Source organism: Sceloporus occidentalis, unplaced genomic scaffold (assembly GCF_023333645.1).
Source record: "Sceloporus occidentalis isolate IW3139 unplaced genomic scaffold, rSceOcc1.0.p SCAF_2, whole genome shotgun sequence".
NCBI lineage: Eukaryota > Metazoa > Chordata > Lepidosauria > Squamata > Phrynosomatidae > Sceloporus > Sceloporus occidentalis.
In genome coordinates, this window is record NW_028316982.1 from 18730401 (window position 1) to 18747767 (window position 17367).

The window sequence follows — 17367 nt, forward strand, 5'->3', positions numbered from 1 at the left end:
ATACAGTTTGCTACCCAAAAGGACTTTGCCAATTCTTTCTATACTATGCAGGTACACAGAAGCAGGGAGGGAAACAAGAACACCCCCACTATTCAGTGTTGTTTCTTCCTTGGCAACAGTCCCACATTCTTTATCAACATTTTCTCCACAAGAACAGCAAAGGGAGGGAGAAAAAACCATGAAGCACATTTTCCAGCCAACACCCCCTCAGCCTTCCCCTCCCACACCAATCACACAGGAATAAAATGGATGCTATGCATGCCTCTCCTTCAGAGCTTTGCTGGTGCTCCATGACATCAGCACCAGAGACAGAGCCAAGTTTAGAACTCCATCTGGGATAAATAACGTTGGGGCGCATTGTGCTCTCGTTTGTTTATACACAGTGACTGAGGACGTCTTAGTGGTAAGCAAACTCAGTCAGAAGATTTATTTCTCAAGTCTTCCAAAACAAGTTTTGGGACTTCACTTTAACTTTTCCTGATAGTTATTTAAAAGGAAGACTCTTCTCCTGCCCTCACTTTTCACTTTCTCTTATTTCCCTCTTTAAAGAAAATTCATAGTTCCTGAAAGCTATAATAAGCCGAAAGATAGAATATTATCTTGAAAATTAAGAGAAGGAAGCTGCAACATAAGACAAAGGGTATCAAAGGCTATTGGGTATTCATGCTTATCCTTTTTCCAGGCAGACTTTAATACAAACAATTCTAGAGACCCTTCCATTTGTTTGTGTGGATACGATGAATGTATATTGGGGAGATTTGATGTGACAGCAATGTTTGTTCACTCATTCACACAATGTAGTTTCATAGAATCATAGAATCGTAGAATTGGAAGAGACCGCTAGGGCCATCCAGTCCAACCCCCTGCCATGCAGGAAATCCAAATCAAAGCATCCCTGACAGGTGGCCATCCAGCCTCTGCTTAAAGACTTCCAAAGAAGGAGACTCCACCACATTGCAAGAGAGTGTGTTCCATTGTCGGACAGCTCTTACTGTCAGGAAGTTCCTCCTAATGTTGAGGTGGAATCTCTTTTCCTGCAGCTTGCATCCATTGTTCCGGGTCCTGTTCTCTGGAGCAGCAGAAAACAAGCTTGCTCCCTCCTCAATATGACATCCCTTCAAATATTTAAACAGGGCAATCATATCACTTCTTAACCTTCTTTTCTCCAGACTAAACATCCCCAGCTCCCTAAGTCGTTCTTCATAGGACATGGTTTCCAGACCCTTCACCAGTTTAGTCACTCTCCTTTGGACATGCTCCAGTTTCTCAATGTCCTTTCTGAATTGTGGCGCCCAGAACTGGACACAATATTCTAGGTGGGGCCTGACCAAAGCAGAATACAGTGGCACTATTACATCTCTTGACCTAGACACTATACTTTTATTGATGCAACCTAAAATTGCATTGGCCTTTTTATAGCTGCCGTGTCACACTGTTGACTCATGTTCCACTTGTGGTCTACTTGAACTCCTAGATCCCTTTCACACGTAGTTTCATTCAGCCAGGTGTCCCCAATCCTATATTTGTGCATTTTATCTTTCAGCCCTAAGTGCAGTACCTTACATTTCCCCGTGTTGAATTTCATTTTGTTAGCTTTGGCCCAGCTTTCTAGTCTATTTAGCTCATTTTGAATTTTGATCCTGTCCTCTGGAGTATTAGTTATTCCTCCTAATTTGATGTCATCTGCAAATTTGATGAGTATGCCCTCAATTCTGTCATCCAAGTCATTGATGAAGATGTTGAATAGCACTGGACCCAGGACAGAGCCCTGTGGGACCCCACTGGTCACTTCTCTCCAGGATGAAAGGGAGCTATTGTTGAGCACCCTTTGGGTTCAGCCGGTCAACCAATTACAAATCCATGTAACAGTTTCCTTGTCTAGCCCCCATTCTACAAGCTTGTTTGCAAGAATGTCATGGGGAACTTTGTCAAAGGCCTTACTGAAATCAAGATATACTATATTCACAGCATTACCAAGCTGGTAATTTTATCAAAGAAAGAGATCCGATTTGTCTGGCATGACTTGTTTCTCTGAAACCTGTGTTGACTTTTTGTGATTATGGAATTGCCATCTAGATGTTCACAGACTCTCTGTTTAATGATCTGCTCTAAAATCTTTCCTGGTATAGATGTCAGACTAACTGGACAATAATTGTTTGGATCCTCTTTTTTTCCCTTTTTGAAGATGGGGACAACGTTTGCCCTCCTCCAGTCTGCTGGGACTTCTTCTGTTCTCCTGGAGTTTTCAAAGATTATTGCGAATGGCTCCGATATTACATTTGCCAGTTCTTTTAATACCCTTGGATGTAGTTCATCTGCTCCTGGAGACTTAAATTCATTTAGATTAACAAGGTATTCCTGTACTATCTCTTTACTTATTCTGTGCTGAAATTCCCCTATTCTGTCCTCTGCTCCATTTTCCTCAGGTTGAGCACCTTTTGCCTTTTCATTTGAAGACTAAAAGAAGAAAAAGATCTTACAGGTGTGGTCTCTCTTAAGAACTTTAAAAAAGGCTGGGTTATGAAACTGACCTCAATCCCAATTTATTATTAAGCTCCCACAGTATTTGAGATGCCAGAAAGTACAAGGATCTGAAGTAAGCTTACATCACCCCTTAAAGCATATTCCACCCAAGACATGTATAGCAATGGGATGGAAAGAACCAATGCACCTGTAATTTGTTGTTGTTAACTGCCTTCACATCGATCTTAACCCATGGTGACCCTATGGATGAGACATGTCCAGGCCCCCCTGTCCTCTACTGCTCTGCCCAGCTCCTGCAAACTGATATTTGTGGTCTCTTTAATAAGGTCCATCTAACATGTGGCCTTCCTCTCTTTCTACTTCCCCCCACCTTTCCTAGCATTATTGTCTTTTCCAGTTATTCATGCCTCCTCATGAAGTGACCAAAGTATGACAGTCTAAGTCTTGTCATCTTGGCTTCTAGGGATAGATCTGCTCTAGGACCCATTTGTTTGTCCTTTTGGCTGTACGTGGAATCCTGAGCACTCTTCCCCAGCACGACATCTCAAATGAGTTTATTTTCCTCCTATCATCTTTCTTGACTGTCCAGCTCTCACATCCATACACAGTAATAGGGAATACAATGGCTTGTATGATTCTGATTTTTGTGCTGACTTATATGTCTTTGCATTTTAGGATATTTTCTAGATCTTTCATAGCTGCCCTCCCCATTCTTACACTTCTAATGATTTCCTGGATGCAGTCACCATTCAATGTTTGATCCCAGTTATGAGAACCCTTTTACCATTTCTATTTCCTCATTGTCTAGTGTGAATGTGTGTAAGTTCTCTGTGATCATTATTTTTCTTTTGTTAATGTTCAACAGTAAACCTGCCTTTGCACTTTCTTCTTTGATCTTCCTTAATAGTTGCTCCAGGTCTGTGAGGTTCTCTACTAGTATGTTGTCAGCATATTTCTGAGTGTTGATATTTATTCCTCCTATTTTTACTCCTCCCTCTTCCATGTGTAAGTCTGCTTTCCTTACAATATGTTCTGCACATACATTGAATAGGCAGGGTGCTAGGCTGCAGCCTTGTCTGACTTCTTTGCCAATTGGGAACCCATCTGTCTCTCCATGTTCTGTCCTGACAGTAACCTCTTGTCATGAATACAGATTCCTCATTAGGACTATCAGATGTGTTGGTACTCCCATGTCTTTAAGGGCGTTCCATAGCCTTTCATGATTTATGCAGTCAAAAGCTTTGCTATGGTCTATAAAGCACACACTGATTTCCTTTAGGAATTTCCTGCTACGCTTCATTAGCCATTGTATATTTGCAATGTGATCCCTAGTGCCTCTTCCTTTCCTGAACCCTGGTTGGACCTCTGTGATTTTTCTCTCCAAGTATGGTTGGAGCCCAGTTGTAATACTGCGGCTCATTCTCTCCTTCCAGCAATTATTAATTGTTTGAGTAATAACAGGCAAATGAGGCTTTCAATGTGACACTGAAAGTTTGCATAGCTCAGTAATCAATAATTCTAGCTTCATGAATGATGACAGAATTAAAAACAAGTCCTTTCTAAACAGGTGTTTCTTTTAGCACAAAGATTTCCAAAACAAGGAATGATTCTACTCCATGACATCTTCTATATTCCCATTATACTAAACCTTAATAATGTGATTTTTTGGAACTATTCTGAATAACTGTGTCCAAGAATGCAATTTAAACAGCCACCACAGATTAGCAGCAGCATCCCTGGATTGATTCAGTTTGTTTATTCTCAAGTAGAGCAGCTGAGATTTGTTAGAATTTTCTCTCTCTGTTGTTTCTTTCACAAGAAACATTAAGCATGTTCATTTAAAACATACCAAAGATGGTAGTTAAGTACCAAAGATGGCAGTTTAGTACCAATATGTCAAGTTTAAATATTTGCATGTTATCATCATATGTGCTTCTTCTCTTACTTAAGATGTCGGCTCGCTGGGCACAGACTTGTTTTCATTGGCCAACTTCTAGATTTTGTTTTGAACAACATCCAGCTCAGTAGGCACGGAGAAGTTGCTTGAATTTTTTTTTAAAAGCCAGCTGGTGGTAGGTGGAGAAGGAAAAAGGACTCTTGGACCATATTCGACAGAAGCAGCTGCAAAAGGTCAGGAGATGAATGAGACCAGAATGACAAGCTGTGAGTCAGTGCTACAGCACATGCTTTGCTTGGAGCTTGGAAAGTTGGGTTTTTTTTAAAAAAAAAATGTTCCCATTAATAATTGTGGTTTTTAGGGGGTAATTCATTAGCTGCTACTATTGTTTTTTTTCCCCCCTGTCAAATGTTGAAAGTAACTTCCAGTGTCTTCCACTACACTGTTCTTTGAGAGGGTTTTCATTGTTGCTGCTTTTTGTTACTTAGGAAGTAGCAAGATAATGTGAAACTTGAAAATCTGCTGTCAAAATACCCCTAAAATGCCTTTTGGAAGGAAGCATTACTCCTTATGCCAATACAGTCACTTTGTTCCCACTCATAATGTTACTTTTGTGCCTTTACTCCTCAATCCCTTCACAAATGTAAGGTATCATGGATAATTATGACCTAAATCCAAATGTTAGCCCTAACAAGATCCATTTAATCAATGGGAAGTCAACTTGATTAAGTCAGTTAAGTCAGTGGTTGGTACTAACTGTAGTTGGGATTACACTACACTAGTATGGATTAAAAAATGAAATTATGTTTATGTAACTCATTACTTCCAAACTGTGGTGAAAAGTCCCAGGGTTTAATTCTTGGCCTAGCTTTTTTAAAAATAATTCTGATGAGAAGGAACTAAGAAAGACTTCAGAGAGCCAAAATGGCAGTTCAGTTGTCAGAGTAAAAACTGGAGGGGGCTCTTGCACCTTTAGTTGTTGTATAGTACAGGGAATTTCATGCAACCTGGTAGCAAGCAATACCTTCTGAAATTACTTCCTCTACACAACCATTACAGGAGCCCTCTCCAGTTTTCACTCTGACAACACTGGCTGTCAGTCAGAGGAGACAGTATTGGACAGTATGTCTTTGGCCCGTTCCGCACGGGCGTAAAGTACGTCCCCAGGACGTAGCAGGGTTAGGAAAGGGCGTGCTTTACGCACGCCCCTAACCCTAGTACGTCCTGGGGACATACAAAATGGTGGCCCCCGTTCTACACGGGCGCCGCCATCTTGATGTAGCAGACGCTTACCGTCTGCATGTCGCACGGTGCTAATGACGCTGTGAGTGCGCCATTGGCACCTTGCGGCGTCATTAGCACGCCGCAACAAGAAGTGCCATTTTAGCGCTTTTTTTTGCGGCGCTGGGGAGCCTCACATTTTGGCCGCTGGGGCTCCTCGGCGCCGCTAATGGTGGCGGTGGCAGACTGCCGCTTTCAGGCAGTCTGTAACGCACCTTTGTTAGCCTATCAAAACATCCCAATAGATTTTGGCCTAATGTCCCCGCTCCCCATAACTCTGAGGGATGTGGAATTAAAAATCCCAATCACGTATCATATAGCATCTTTCTTTCAAAACATACATATCCCTGTCAATGGAGCAGAACATTTTAGCCTGGATTTTAAAGGGGTATACAAGGTTCTGAAAATATTTGGAGGATAACTGCCTTGGATAACAACTTTAAAGTCTGGACCATAACCAAGATCAGACTCATCACCCTACCGACATGGAAGCCACCAGATGCCAGAACTTATTTTGATTTTACAGCAAAAAGAATTATGTTCCTTTGCAGAACAGTTTTGGAAACCATGACACTTCTGTTTAACTTTTTGAGAAGAATAGCATTCCTGGCTATTTTGTCCACACCAACAGTAACAGACTCTCAACGAGGTGATCCTATGAAAAGGCCAAAACTACCATCATGGAGAACATTTTTTCACTATGCATCAGATTCATAGAACAGAATTCATACAGCATCCATTTCACTTTTACTTGTTCATCCTCTCAATTTATGATTATGCAGTATAAATAATATTCTGGTCAGGATTGTGAAGCAAGGCTTGACGTCAGACTGAATAGGGCCTTTTTGATCTCTGTTTAATGAGGAATGACCATCTGCTAGTCTAGGCTTGTGTAAGGAAAAACACGCAATGCAGATGTTCCAAAATTAGGGCCTTGCTCATTCCCCCAAACCCCATCCCCACAATACAACCCATCTTGTTTTTCTATTATTTCTGCACTGCTGTGTTGATATCTCACTTCCACAAATTAGCCATGTAAAACTTCTAAGGGAAGAAAATAAAAATAAAGTGCTCTCTTGGTGAGGAACCCTAATGTAGAAATGTTGTTCAGGGCTCTGGTCTGAAGGCAAATAGTGCAGTAACATTCCTGAAGCTAAAAAGATCAGAGTTTGGTTTTGGCCTGTATGACAGTTATCTTGCTGGGAACCCAACGTATACTGCCTTGAAGTCTGTCCATGAAGAAAGACAAAATAGCTGAAATACCCACACACTGAGACTGAAGTCTTCTCTTGTTACCTGAGAACTAGTTCCATTTTATCTAGAGAGATTGACTTTTAAGTAAACTACCAGAGATTGGGCAAGTGTCTTTTTAAAATGTTTAAGTATCTCTTAAAAATGTTTAAGACTTAAAACTTCCAGAATCTCCCAGCCAACATGGCCATGTCACAGGATGTAGCACCAGGGCCAGAATGTGGTGGTGACAAATTACAATTAATCCTGTTACATGGAATTACTTATTTTTGGAATGATAATAATATCACAAAGCCACATTTCAAAAAATAACCAAAGAGGTAAAAACAAAATTGCTTTATTGGTTTGATGAATAATGATTTCTAGTTACTTTTAAATAGTATTACTTTGGGGTATTTTTATTTTAGCAGGTATTTTTCATGTGTGCAACTTTCAGTAACAGAAAATTGTGGGGAACTAATGAGCAGTGCCATAGTAATGTAACAAGTAACTTGTTTTCATGATTGTAATGAGGAAGCTACTTTGTAAAATCCATAATAAATAAGAGAACCAATTACATTTTTAAAAGTAACTTTCCAAGAAATCCTGGATAGGATTCTGAGAGGTTGAGTCCAAGAAAGTAAATTTTCCAGACTCTGAAGCAGACACACAAAGACATAGGCTGTTAAGGCATATTGCTAAGAAATGCTGCAGTTTATGCATTCCAAATTCATTTAAGAAAATCAAAGAGACATCTTACCCTCCAAAATTTACTGACCTGCTGCGTCCCGTCTCCATTGACTAAGTGAGGCATCATGGCTACCTCCCCATTCAGCAATGATGGCAACTCCAGTGGGATTTGGTCGGTCATCATCATTGTGACGTACATTCATGGAGAATTTTCCTGGGCAGACCTCCTAAAAGCAATTAAAATGGGAGAAATCATTTTGGGGAAAAAATAATTATAACATTTGGGAAAACCATTCTTGCCTTAGTACCAGTAGAGACCAGAAAAGTTGTTGTTTTGGCCTATAACTCTCAATGGCTATGCTATCAGGGGATTATGGGGATTATAATTGTAAAAAGTAACTTTTCCAAGCTCAGATCAGCAGTAAAACCTGATGGTGCTTCCAAACAGATGCCCCCTAACCACTAAGAAAGCACTGTTCTTTTATTGCAAGCTGCAAGTGGAATAACAATCAAATCCCCATACTACTACTACTATCATTATTAGAAGGTTTTTTCCCTATTTCTTCATCTCACTACATTCTACCCAGTGTCCTTACCACTATAATTCCATTTGTGTGGATTTTTTTAAACAACATAATTTTCATACAGGTAGAATTCACAGGCACTCATTCACTGTAAGTTTTGTAGTAGGACCCATTTTATCACCTGTTTTTAATCTATTATTTCACTAGGTTTACCACACTTTCCCAACTATATTTTAAAGTGCCAAAAATAGCAGTGAAATTACTGCTTTATTTTTATTTGCCCCTTAAATCTACATTTAAAAAGCATTTTTAGTTCTACCATTTAACAGAGTAACAAAATGCCCCCCCACCACCTAGACACACACAAGTTGCCTAGAATAGGAATTACTTGGCATGTATAACACTGTGGCAAAGCTATGCATTACTTGAATCTGACTGGATCCAACCAAATAGGACCAAGTGTAAATGTTAGTGATCCAAATGAACATGGGGAGGAGACAACATATGTAGATCCAACCTGGAGATATCCAGTATTTTTATATAAACTCTGCATTAAAAAAATCTCCTGTGGGACACAATCCTTAATCAGGAAGGCCAGTGTTCCAAAGCAGACAGTAATGTTTCACTACCATCAGGACAATATTTAAAAGTAAGAAAACAGTAGTGGCAAAGGCAGAATTAGTGTCAGACAGGTACACACTTTGCTGGGCAAAACCCAAGCAATCAGCTAATAGAATTTGTGGGCATGTTTGTAAACAGCAAAAATAAAGTTGCAGGAAGCTAGCTGATTTTTTTAGCAGCAGATGACATTTTCCGTGGCATCACTGGACTCCTGCAAAACAAAATAAACCAAGTATAGACTAGACTACTTTGGTTAAAAGGAGTATGAATAGCAAAATAGTTATTCAAAAATCAATAAAATTATCGCTTTGATCTCTCTTTAAATTTTGAATTCTGAGCTTAGCTGGAATTGCCTTTCAATGTATTGTCTGGGCTTCCCTGTACACAGATTTACCAGTTTTCTGTTAGCAGCACTACTTATCTGTCTTAGCTCACATAAATCCAGGAAATAAGGAGAATTTCGTAATACTGCCAGCTCAAGCTGTAGATCCAGGAAGTGAGGATATGCTCCAAACAGTTAGAACCACCCTAAGCCAATTATTTTGCCATTTGACTCTCATCCCAATCAATTGGCATGTCAAACTGATAATGCAATACCTAATGGTTCTGTAATCAAATGATGTGGTTTTTAAAAACAACAGCTCAAATTAACTCAAGATGTCAACAAGCAATACATAAATTAGCTTCATATGGCAATCATCTGATAGATAAACCAAAAGCAGCACTTTCCCTATCTATGGCCATTTAACCTGAATCAATAAATTAAGCCAGTTGATACTAAGAGTCTAAAGGAAGTTTCAAGTACAGTCTGAAATGCTTTGGATAAAACATGGAATTTTAACACTAAATGCATGACAGAAAACCCATCTTAAATTATTCTTCATTCATTTTCTGGATTCTGCCTCATTTTTTTCTAACAATCCCTCCCCCACACACACTATCTTGCAGTTCATTCTGACTTTAAATTAAGGTTATAATTCAATGTACCCTAATTTGGGAGTAATTCTCCTTGCTGGATTCTATCTATCTATCTATCTATCTATCTATCTATCTATAGATGCAGAACTGCTGCCTGATTCTTCTTCTTCTTTTTTTTTTTTTTTTTTTTGGCCAATCCTGCATATAAGCAAACAAATTTACAGATACCTGGGATAAATGCTACAGTAAATACTGTAAATACTGGTGCAAGTTTGGCAAAGGGCTGGGTAAAGCCGCTATGACCAATAAAGGACATGATAAATCATCCAGATCTTCCAACCCTGGTCTCCAGAGCTGTAGTCCAACATTCAAAACGCTACACCACACTGGCTCTGTCTTCATCATATTATTTCTTAAAATGTATTTATTTTATACCCTGCCTTTCTCCTGTGATTTTCCCAACTAGAGAGCAAATTCAACAGCATTTAAATAGTTATAAACAGGAAAGTTTCAAAGCAATGAATATTAGTATCCAATCTACAGCAAAGAAATCTGCAAAGCGCTCAGCATGGTTGGGCAAATACCATGAGTCAAAGTTGGCACAGCTTTGCCTGAAAACTATTTTAAAAGAGTCCACTGCTGAGTGGAGAAGCACACATCCAGTGACTATAGAGGGTTGCTGTCTCCTTTCTCCATAGCCAATTGGTCAAATGTGTCTTCTTTCAATGCCAGGTCCAGATTTATTTATTTTTCAGGGGAGAGGGCACACTCCAGATATATTTGCTAGAGAGACAGTCAGCAGTGCCAGGGAAAAAAGAAGCATCTGGTGGGGCAAATGAGAGCATCCATTATGTTCATTTCCCTCAAACACCATTTTGTCCATGGTATCATGTTAAGATGGGCAACTGTGAACAAAGAAGGGGACATTATACCTGCCTGCACCTGATATCACTTCTGGTTGATGTTTTGGCTGATTTTTCCTCCTTTTGTCTGCTTTGGGAGGTTTGGGGGAACTGGGCCTTAGTTTAGCAAACTGTTGCCTTTTTAAGTGATTTTGGGAGCTTTGAGGCAGTTTCAAGGCAAAAAAAAAAAAGCTATCCCAAAATCAATCCAAAGAAAATTAAAATGCGGGGGTTAGGAGTTTGAGGGTGCCACAGACACATGGAGGGCTCCTTGTAGCCCACTCCTTATACTCCCCCCCCCAGCATAGTGCTACAATGGATGACAGAGGAGAGCGCCCAGACGCATTTTTGTAAGTGGAAAACCATCTGACCCTTTTCTGTAGAGTGGGCACATCCCAGTCCAAATGAGGAACCAATTCCATGGCCTGAATATGCACAGTCAACTCACAGTCCAGCACATGTAGGCCGTTTGAATTTAAAGACTGCCACTGTCAGCTCCCAAAGCATTAATATACATGCACATGCACACACACATACATAAACACACTTCCACTGTTATGTCGGCATTGCAGAATTAATGCACTTTGACACTGCTTTAACTGCTCTGGCTCAATGCTATGGAATTCTGGAATATGTACTTTTGTGGGCTATTTAGCCCTTTCTGCCAGCAAATTCTGGTGACACAACAGACTACAAATCCCAGGATTCCACAGGATGGAGCCATGGCATTTAAAGTGGTGTCAAACTACATTATTTCTCCAGTGCATTTGCAACCCATATGACACTAATGATTTGGCAACTACAAATAGAACTAAAGCTGTATGCAACATCAACTCAGATGGAATATGTGCTATTATTTTGGGTTACATGGTTTTTAAAAATTCTCTCTCTCTCAAACACAGGCATGCATGTGTGCACACATACACAGTATCAAGACTGTTTCCCTGCCAAAACCACCCCCAAATGCCAATTAACACCCTTTTTACACAGTCATCTCTCCTTGCCCTAACAAACAAGGCTAGTAATACTGACTATAAATAGTGGGTTTTCTGTCTCATAACTGCTATTGTCACGAAAACTATTTAAATAGCAATCCTCTTGCTTAATGTTTCAGTAACCAAATACACTTCAAACACACTTAGACTTCCTGACACACCCAGAGATGCTAGGAATAGATCCTGATAAGGACAGAAAGAGACAAGGACTAGCACTGAATCACAAGACAAAATGGCAAAATAAAAACACTTCATTATATAAATAATATAACCTATCTACCTCCCAAAAAACACCCCCAAATAAATGAGGGGAAGAGAACGTGTGAGGCTACACAGATATTTGGGCTCCAGCTTCCATTCTTCCTAGCTAGCATGAGCAATACTGAGGGATAGTGGGAACAGACCTAAAAGGCCATACATTCTTCCTCAGGGACCAAATGTGGCCACAGTGAGGCGGGATACAGACGGGCAGGGGAAGACGTCTTGGAGGTGTATTCTGCTGAATACGGAGCCTCCAGACCGCCCACCCCGGGGGCGTGGCTCAGGAGATGGGGCTTCCACATGGGGGGCAGTGAAGACGCCTCACCTGGGGCCGTTTCTGACCCGCAGTTTCCAAACCGCCACCTCGCAGGATGCTGCAAAGAGAGAGGCAGCTTCTGCACGGGCGGCCAAAAACGGGGCTTTTTTTTTCTTTTGCCGGCTGGCGGATGCGCAGCTGCGGCGCTCAGCAGCGGAGGCAGAAAGCCTATGTGCACATTTAAAGCGCCCAAGCCCCTTTAAAACTTTTTCCCTCGCCCTGCCCAAGAACAATAGTGGTCTCCTGCCAGCTGGTGATCAGCTGGTGTTGGCATCCTTGTCCGCTTGCATGTTGCCAGTGTCACCAGCATCATGGATGCCTCCTCTCCTTTGGTCCCCGCGCTCTTGCTGAATCTGCAATGCACAGCCACAGCTGTCGCCGCTGCCACCGCTGTCCCCCTGCCATCCCCCATCACCTCCCTTGTACATATGTAAATATTTAAAGTTTTAGGGGGGTTTTATTGTTAGGTGAAAATGGCACAGGAATGTGTGTAGGGGTTCACTTTAAATTCCAAACTTTCCCCAATTCTAGCAGTGCATGCGTACATGTTGCTCTAGGGTTAGGGTTAGGGTTAGGGTTAGGGTTAGGAGCATTAAAATAGAGTGCAGCTGTGCTGCAGCTTCCACATCTGCATGGCATCTGACGCTCTAATTAGAGCCTCGGTGCAAACTGCGCATGTTCCAGGACCCCGACTCATTATGCGAAGCAGCTGACTCGGAGCTTTTAAATGGGCAACTTAAATTAGCGGCGTAGCAATTCTGGCATACTGGTGCAGCAGCTTATAGACGGAGATGCTCAGCTGCACAGTATATAGAAAAGAAGCGGGGAAAAGCAGCACCTTTTTAATGCCGCTTCTTCCCGCTTGGGGCGTGCGGGCGACGTGTTCATGGTGGCATTCAGGTAAGGGCCATCTGAAGGCTATACCTTCATGACGTCATGAACACACCCCTTTTTGCCCGTCTGTAACCCGCCCGAGTTTGTCTTCAAGTAATTTCCAACTTAAGGCAATCCTAAGGCAAACCTATCATGGGGTTTTCTTGGCAAGTTTCTTCAGAGGGAATTTGCCATTGCCATCCTCTGAGGCTGAGAGTGTGTAACTTGCCCAAGGTCACCCAGTGGATTTCTGTGGCCAAGTGGAAATACTGTTTCTGCTCTCCAGAGCCATAGTCCAATGCACAAACCACTAGACCACACTGGCTCTAACTGTGAACCTCGACTCCCTCATTTCAAAAGAGGTGAGACAATTATGAAAGAACTAGATAAAGGTGGGCAATGACTGGGGGTTGCATTTTTGTAAAAGCAGGAAATGAGCCAGAAGTCAAGCTCCAGTTCACTTCCCATTTACAATACAGCCTCTCCTGAGCCTAAAATTGTAGAGGGGAGGCAAAATGTGATGAAATTGCCTCCCTAAACCTCCTAGGAGGCATTGACAAGGAATTTTGGGTTGGTAGTGAGCTCTGGGGGCTGAAAAAGTGGATTTGGGGGCTGCATGTTTCCTACAGGACACATTTTTCTGACTGCTTAACTAAATAATGCAATCCATACTGCAGCTATGTTATCCACACAAGACAATGGAACCATTATTTTAAAGGAACAGGATTTTTGCATCCATAGTATTTGTATCCATAACATACACACTTAGTCAGTACATGCATGATATCTCAACGATGTGTTAATTTGTTGATTGTTTGTTTGTTTTATATTCCCACCTTTCTCCTAGTATCATAACAAGGTTACCTGCACCAAATTAAAAATAAAGTTCAGCTAAAGTCAAGCCTGAACTCTCATCAGAAATAGAGATGACTAAACTGAAACTGGGGTTTTGTGCACATATCATGAGATTACATGACTCACTGGAAAATATGGTGAGGCAGGTAAAGTAGAAGGCTGCAGGAAAAGGAAGACTGCATTACAGGTAGATTTATCAAGGAAGCCATGATCCTGAGTCTGCAAGACCTGAGAAGAGCAGTTGATGTCTGGGCCTCTTAGAGATCATAAGGGTTGCCATAAGCTGAAACTGGCTTAACGGCAAATAAGAACAACAACAGTAGTAGCAGCTAAAACCTATTTGATTCAAAATGGGAGGGGGGAGAGAATTCTAGTAAAACCAGTAAATGTTAACAACTTAAAAAACAGCCAGAAAAATCAGCAGTAGCAGAACATGCCACAAACCATCCTGGGCATAAACTACTGTTTGAAAACACCGAAGTTCTGGACCATGCCAACCACGACCATGTCAGGATGCACAGGGAAGCCACTGAGGTCCACAAACACCTGGACAATTTCAACCGGAAAGAAGAAACCCTTAAAGTAAACAAAATTTGGCTACCAGTCCTGAGAAATAGCAAAATTAGGACTCAGCAAATGCAAATGGGAAACCATTCAGAGTCAGGGGCTTTCCCAGCAGATAATGATCACCAATTAGCAGACATTAATCCTCGTTTGCATTAGCCTCCCAGGCTGAGGCCAGCCATCAATACAGAACAATACACATGCAAATCACTCCTGCATTCCCAGGCTCACACAGTATATATGCACCCAATTTTTCCAGGCAAAGCATTCTCTGAAGATGCCAGCCACAGATGCTGGCGAAACGTCAGAAAGAAACTCTACTAGAACATGGCCACATAGCCCAAAAAACCCACAAAAAACTATGAAATCTTAAATGTTGGGCAGGTTTAAAGAAGAGATACAGTCTTTCAGATATTACATGAGTATTAGCTACACAGATTGTTTTTGCTCTTACAATTGTGGTGGAAATGTATTCCAAGGGCAATCACTGACCAGATTTACAAGTCATGGTTACAGCTCACACTTCACTGGCCATGTTCCCCCATTCATGGGAACTCTTGCTTATCGGAGATGTGGAACATGCTTGCTGTAGAAGCAGTACACTTATCATCCAGCCATACAGCTTCTTCACTGTAATGTCCAAACCCAGTCAAAGTTGAAGTTCTAGACTGTCTCTTCACCAACAAGCCAGAGAAAATAACCCATAAAGGCAGGGTTGTTTATCTTAAGGTTTGGTGGAGAGGCAAGCCAAAATTACAGCTCCTTCCACACTCAGACATTATGATAAACAGTCAGTAGAAAGAAAGAGGTATGCTTTGATTGAGAGTTCCTGGATGGTAGGGGGTTGGAATGGATGGCCTTTGTGGTCTCTTGCAACTCTAGGATTCTAAGATTTGTGGCTTGCATAGCGTCTCCTCCCGCATCACAAGACTTCTGAATGTGTACCATTTCTCATTGGTGGAACTAAGAAAACTGCAGGAACTTGATCACATGACTCACAATGAGAAGTGTGTATTATTATTAATTATGAAATTAATAAGAAAAGGTCTGCTCCAACAGATCTGAGATTCAAAACTTGATTTGGATGGAATGCTCAGTATGATGAGTTTGTAAGAAACAAAGTCATGCGGTTAGTTGCCCTGAAAAGGCAGATACAGGAATGATTTACACTACCAAGGAAAGCCTAAGATGTAAAAATGAGCACATATGTGTACAAGATTCATACCACAGTTTGACAATTGAACAGTGGGAAGGTGGCAATAACTGTTCATGCAGAAAAAAGCTCTTGAGATACCAACAGAGACCTGAGGTATGCACACAGCTGGATGGTCAAGGCACAAAGAGCCTGGAATTTGTCGTCTTGTCTGGTGTGTATTCATTAGCATAGTTACATCACATCTGCTTCAAAGCCTCCTCAGCCCTAAAAGAATTCTTTGTATACCTAATTGCAAGCATGGCAGATTAATCTGAAAGCATCCAAACAAGACAGCCTTATTTGTAACAACCCCACATAAAGGAATTTATCTTCTGTAAATTGTGGCAATTAGCATAAAGAACATCTTGCCGAAAAGCTACTGTTTCCAAATGAGACTGAAAATAAAGATATTCAGCAATTTCAGACTGAAATAACATTTGGCATTTTACATTTCATTTCAGATTTCATTTTTTAAAGAAACTATAGTCAGGAATCTTTACAGAAGACGGCCATTAAACTTTTGGTTGCTCTTATTCTATTTAAGCTCATATGGAGCTGGTGACCAACAAAATGAGTTTGAATGGCCACATAAATCTATTTTGATTATGTTTTATTTTATTCATTTATTTTTGTAATCATCACATATAATAACATCTCCATACAGTAGTGCATGCTTTGGTGTCTTATGTTCACACAGCCCAAAAATATTGCACAGTCCAAACAAAATGCCAAAACAAAGAAATGACATGTTAAGAAATAAAATTAAAGAGAGACAACCTTTAAGGAATTTCCCATCTGATGGAGAAGACTCTAATCCAGGAAAGGTGATGCCATAACAATTATATATTTTATTAAAAGTGCTACAATATTGTGTTGCCACAACATACTTAAACAGTTGTCCTTCTAGAAACAGGTTTAGGGAATAGAATAATAAATTTGTTATTATGTGTCTTTAAACTGACTCCAAATTATAGCAACCTCATAATAGGGTTTACTTGACAGGATTTTAGTCAGAGGAGGTTTGTCATTATCTTTCAAGACCAAAAGAGTATGACATGCCCAAGGTCACCCAGTGAGTTTCCACAACTGAGCAGGGGTTCAAGCCCTGGTTTCCCACAGTCTTAATTCAACACTCAATCCACTACACCATGCTAGCATTAAATAATAAATATATGTACATATCAGCTTCTGTTCAAAAGTAACTATCACACATTTAACCAAAGCAGGAGCGGTTGTAGCCACTCCAATCCCAATACTAAACAAGTTGCACAAAAAGGCTTCATCCCTGAAGACATCTGAACTATTTACGTAGTCCAACCCCAGCACACATGAAGAGAACTGACCAGATAAATCCACTTTTAATCATATATAAAATCATATTAGCCAGTGGGTCAGCCAGTCAGTCCAAGTAAAGTGTTCCTGAAAAGCCAGTTTTACTTCCACTTATGCAACAGGAGCTTCGTTTCCCTCTTTCCTGCTGGAACATATCCCGAAACCAAGATCTCTCAGGCTGTGTATGCACTGCAGAAATAATCCAGATTGAAACCACTTTAACTGCCATGGCTCAATGCTATGGAATTCTGGGAACTGTAGTTTGTTGTGGCACCAGAGCTCTAACAGGCTTGGTGAGAAATATATGTTTCTCTAACACAGATGCCTATGTCTTACAAAACTACAATTCCCATAGCACTGAGCCATGGCAGTTAATGTAGTGTCCACTTGGATTATTTCTACAATGTGGACACAGCCTCAGTACTCCAG

General features: G+C 40.8%; 1 protein-coding gene across 3 annotated transcripts in view; it reads right to left on the reverse strand.

Annotated features, from left to right (window-relative positions):
* FNDC3B (fibronectin type III domain containing 3B) overlaps nt 1-17367 on the reverse strand; it is a 396089-nt gene that overhangs the window by 301664 nt on the left and 77058 nt on the right. For 2 of the 3 annotated variants that reach the window (XM_089508837.1, XM_089508834.1), the window contains exon 2: nt 7653-7809. In XM_089508837.1, coding sequence (XP_089364963.1) covers nt 7653-7781 — 129 coding nt within the window. In that variant the 5' untranslated portion in view covers nt 7782-7809. The remainder of the gene's footprint in view (nt 1-7652; nt 7810-17367) is intronic. The other variant, XM_089508835.1, reaches the window with a different exon arrangement.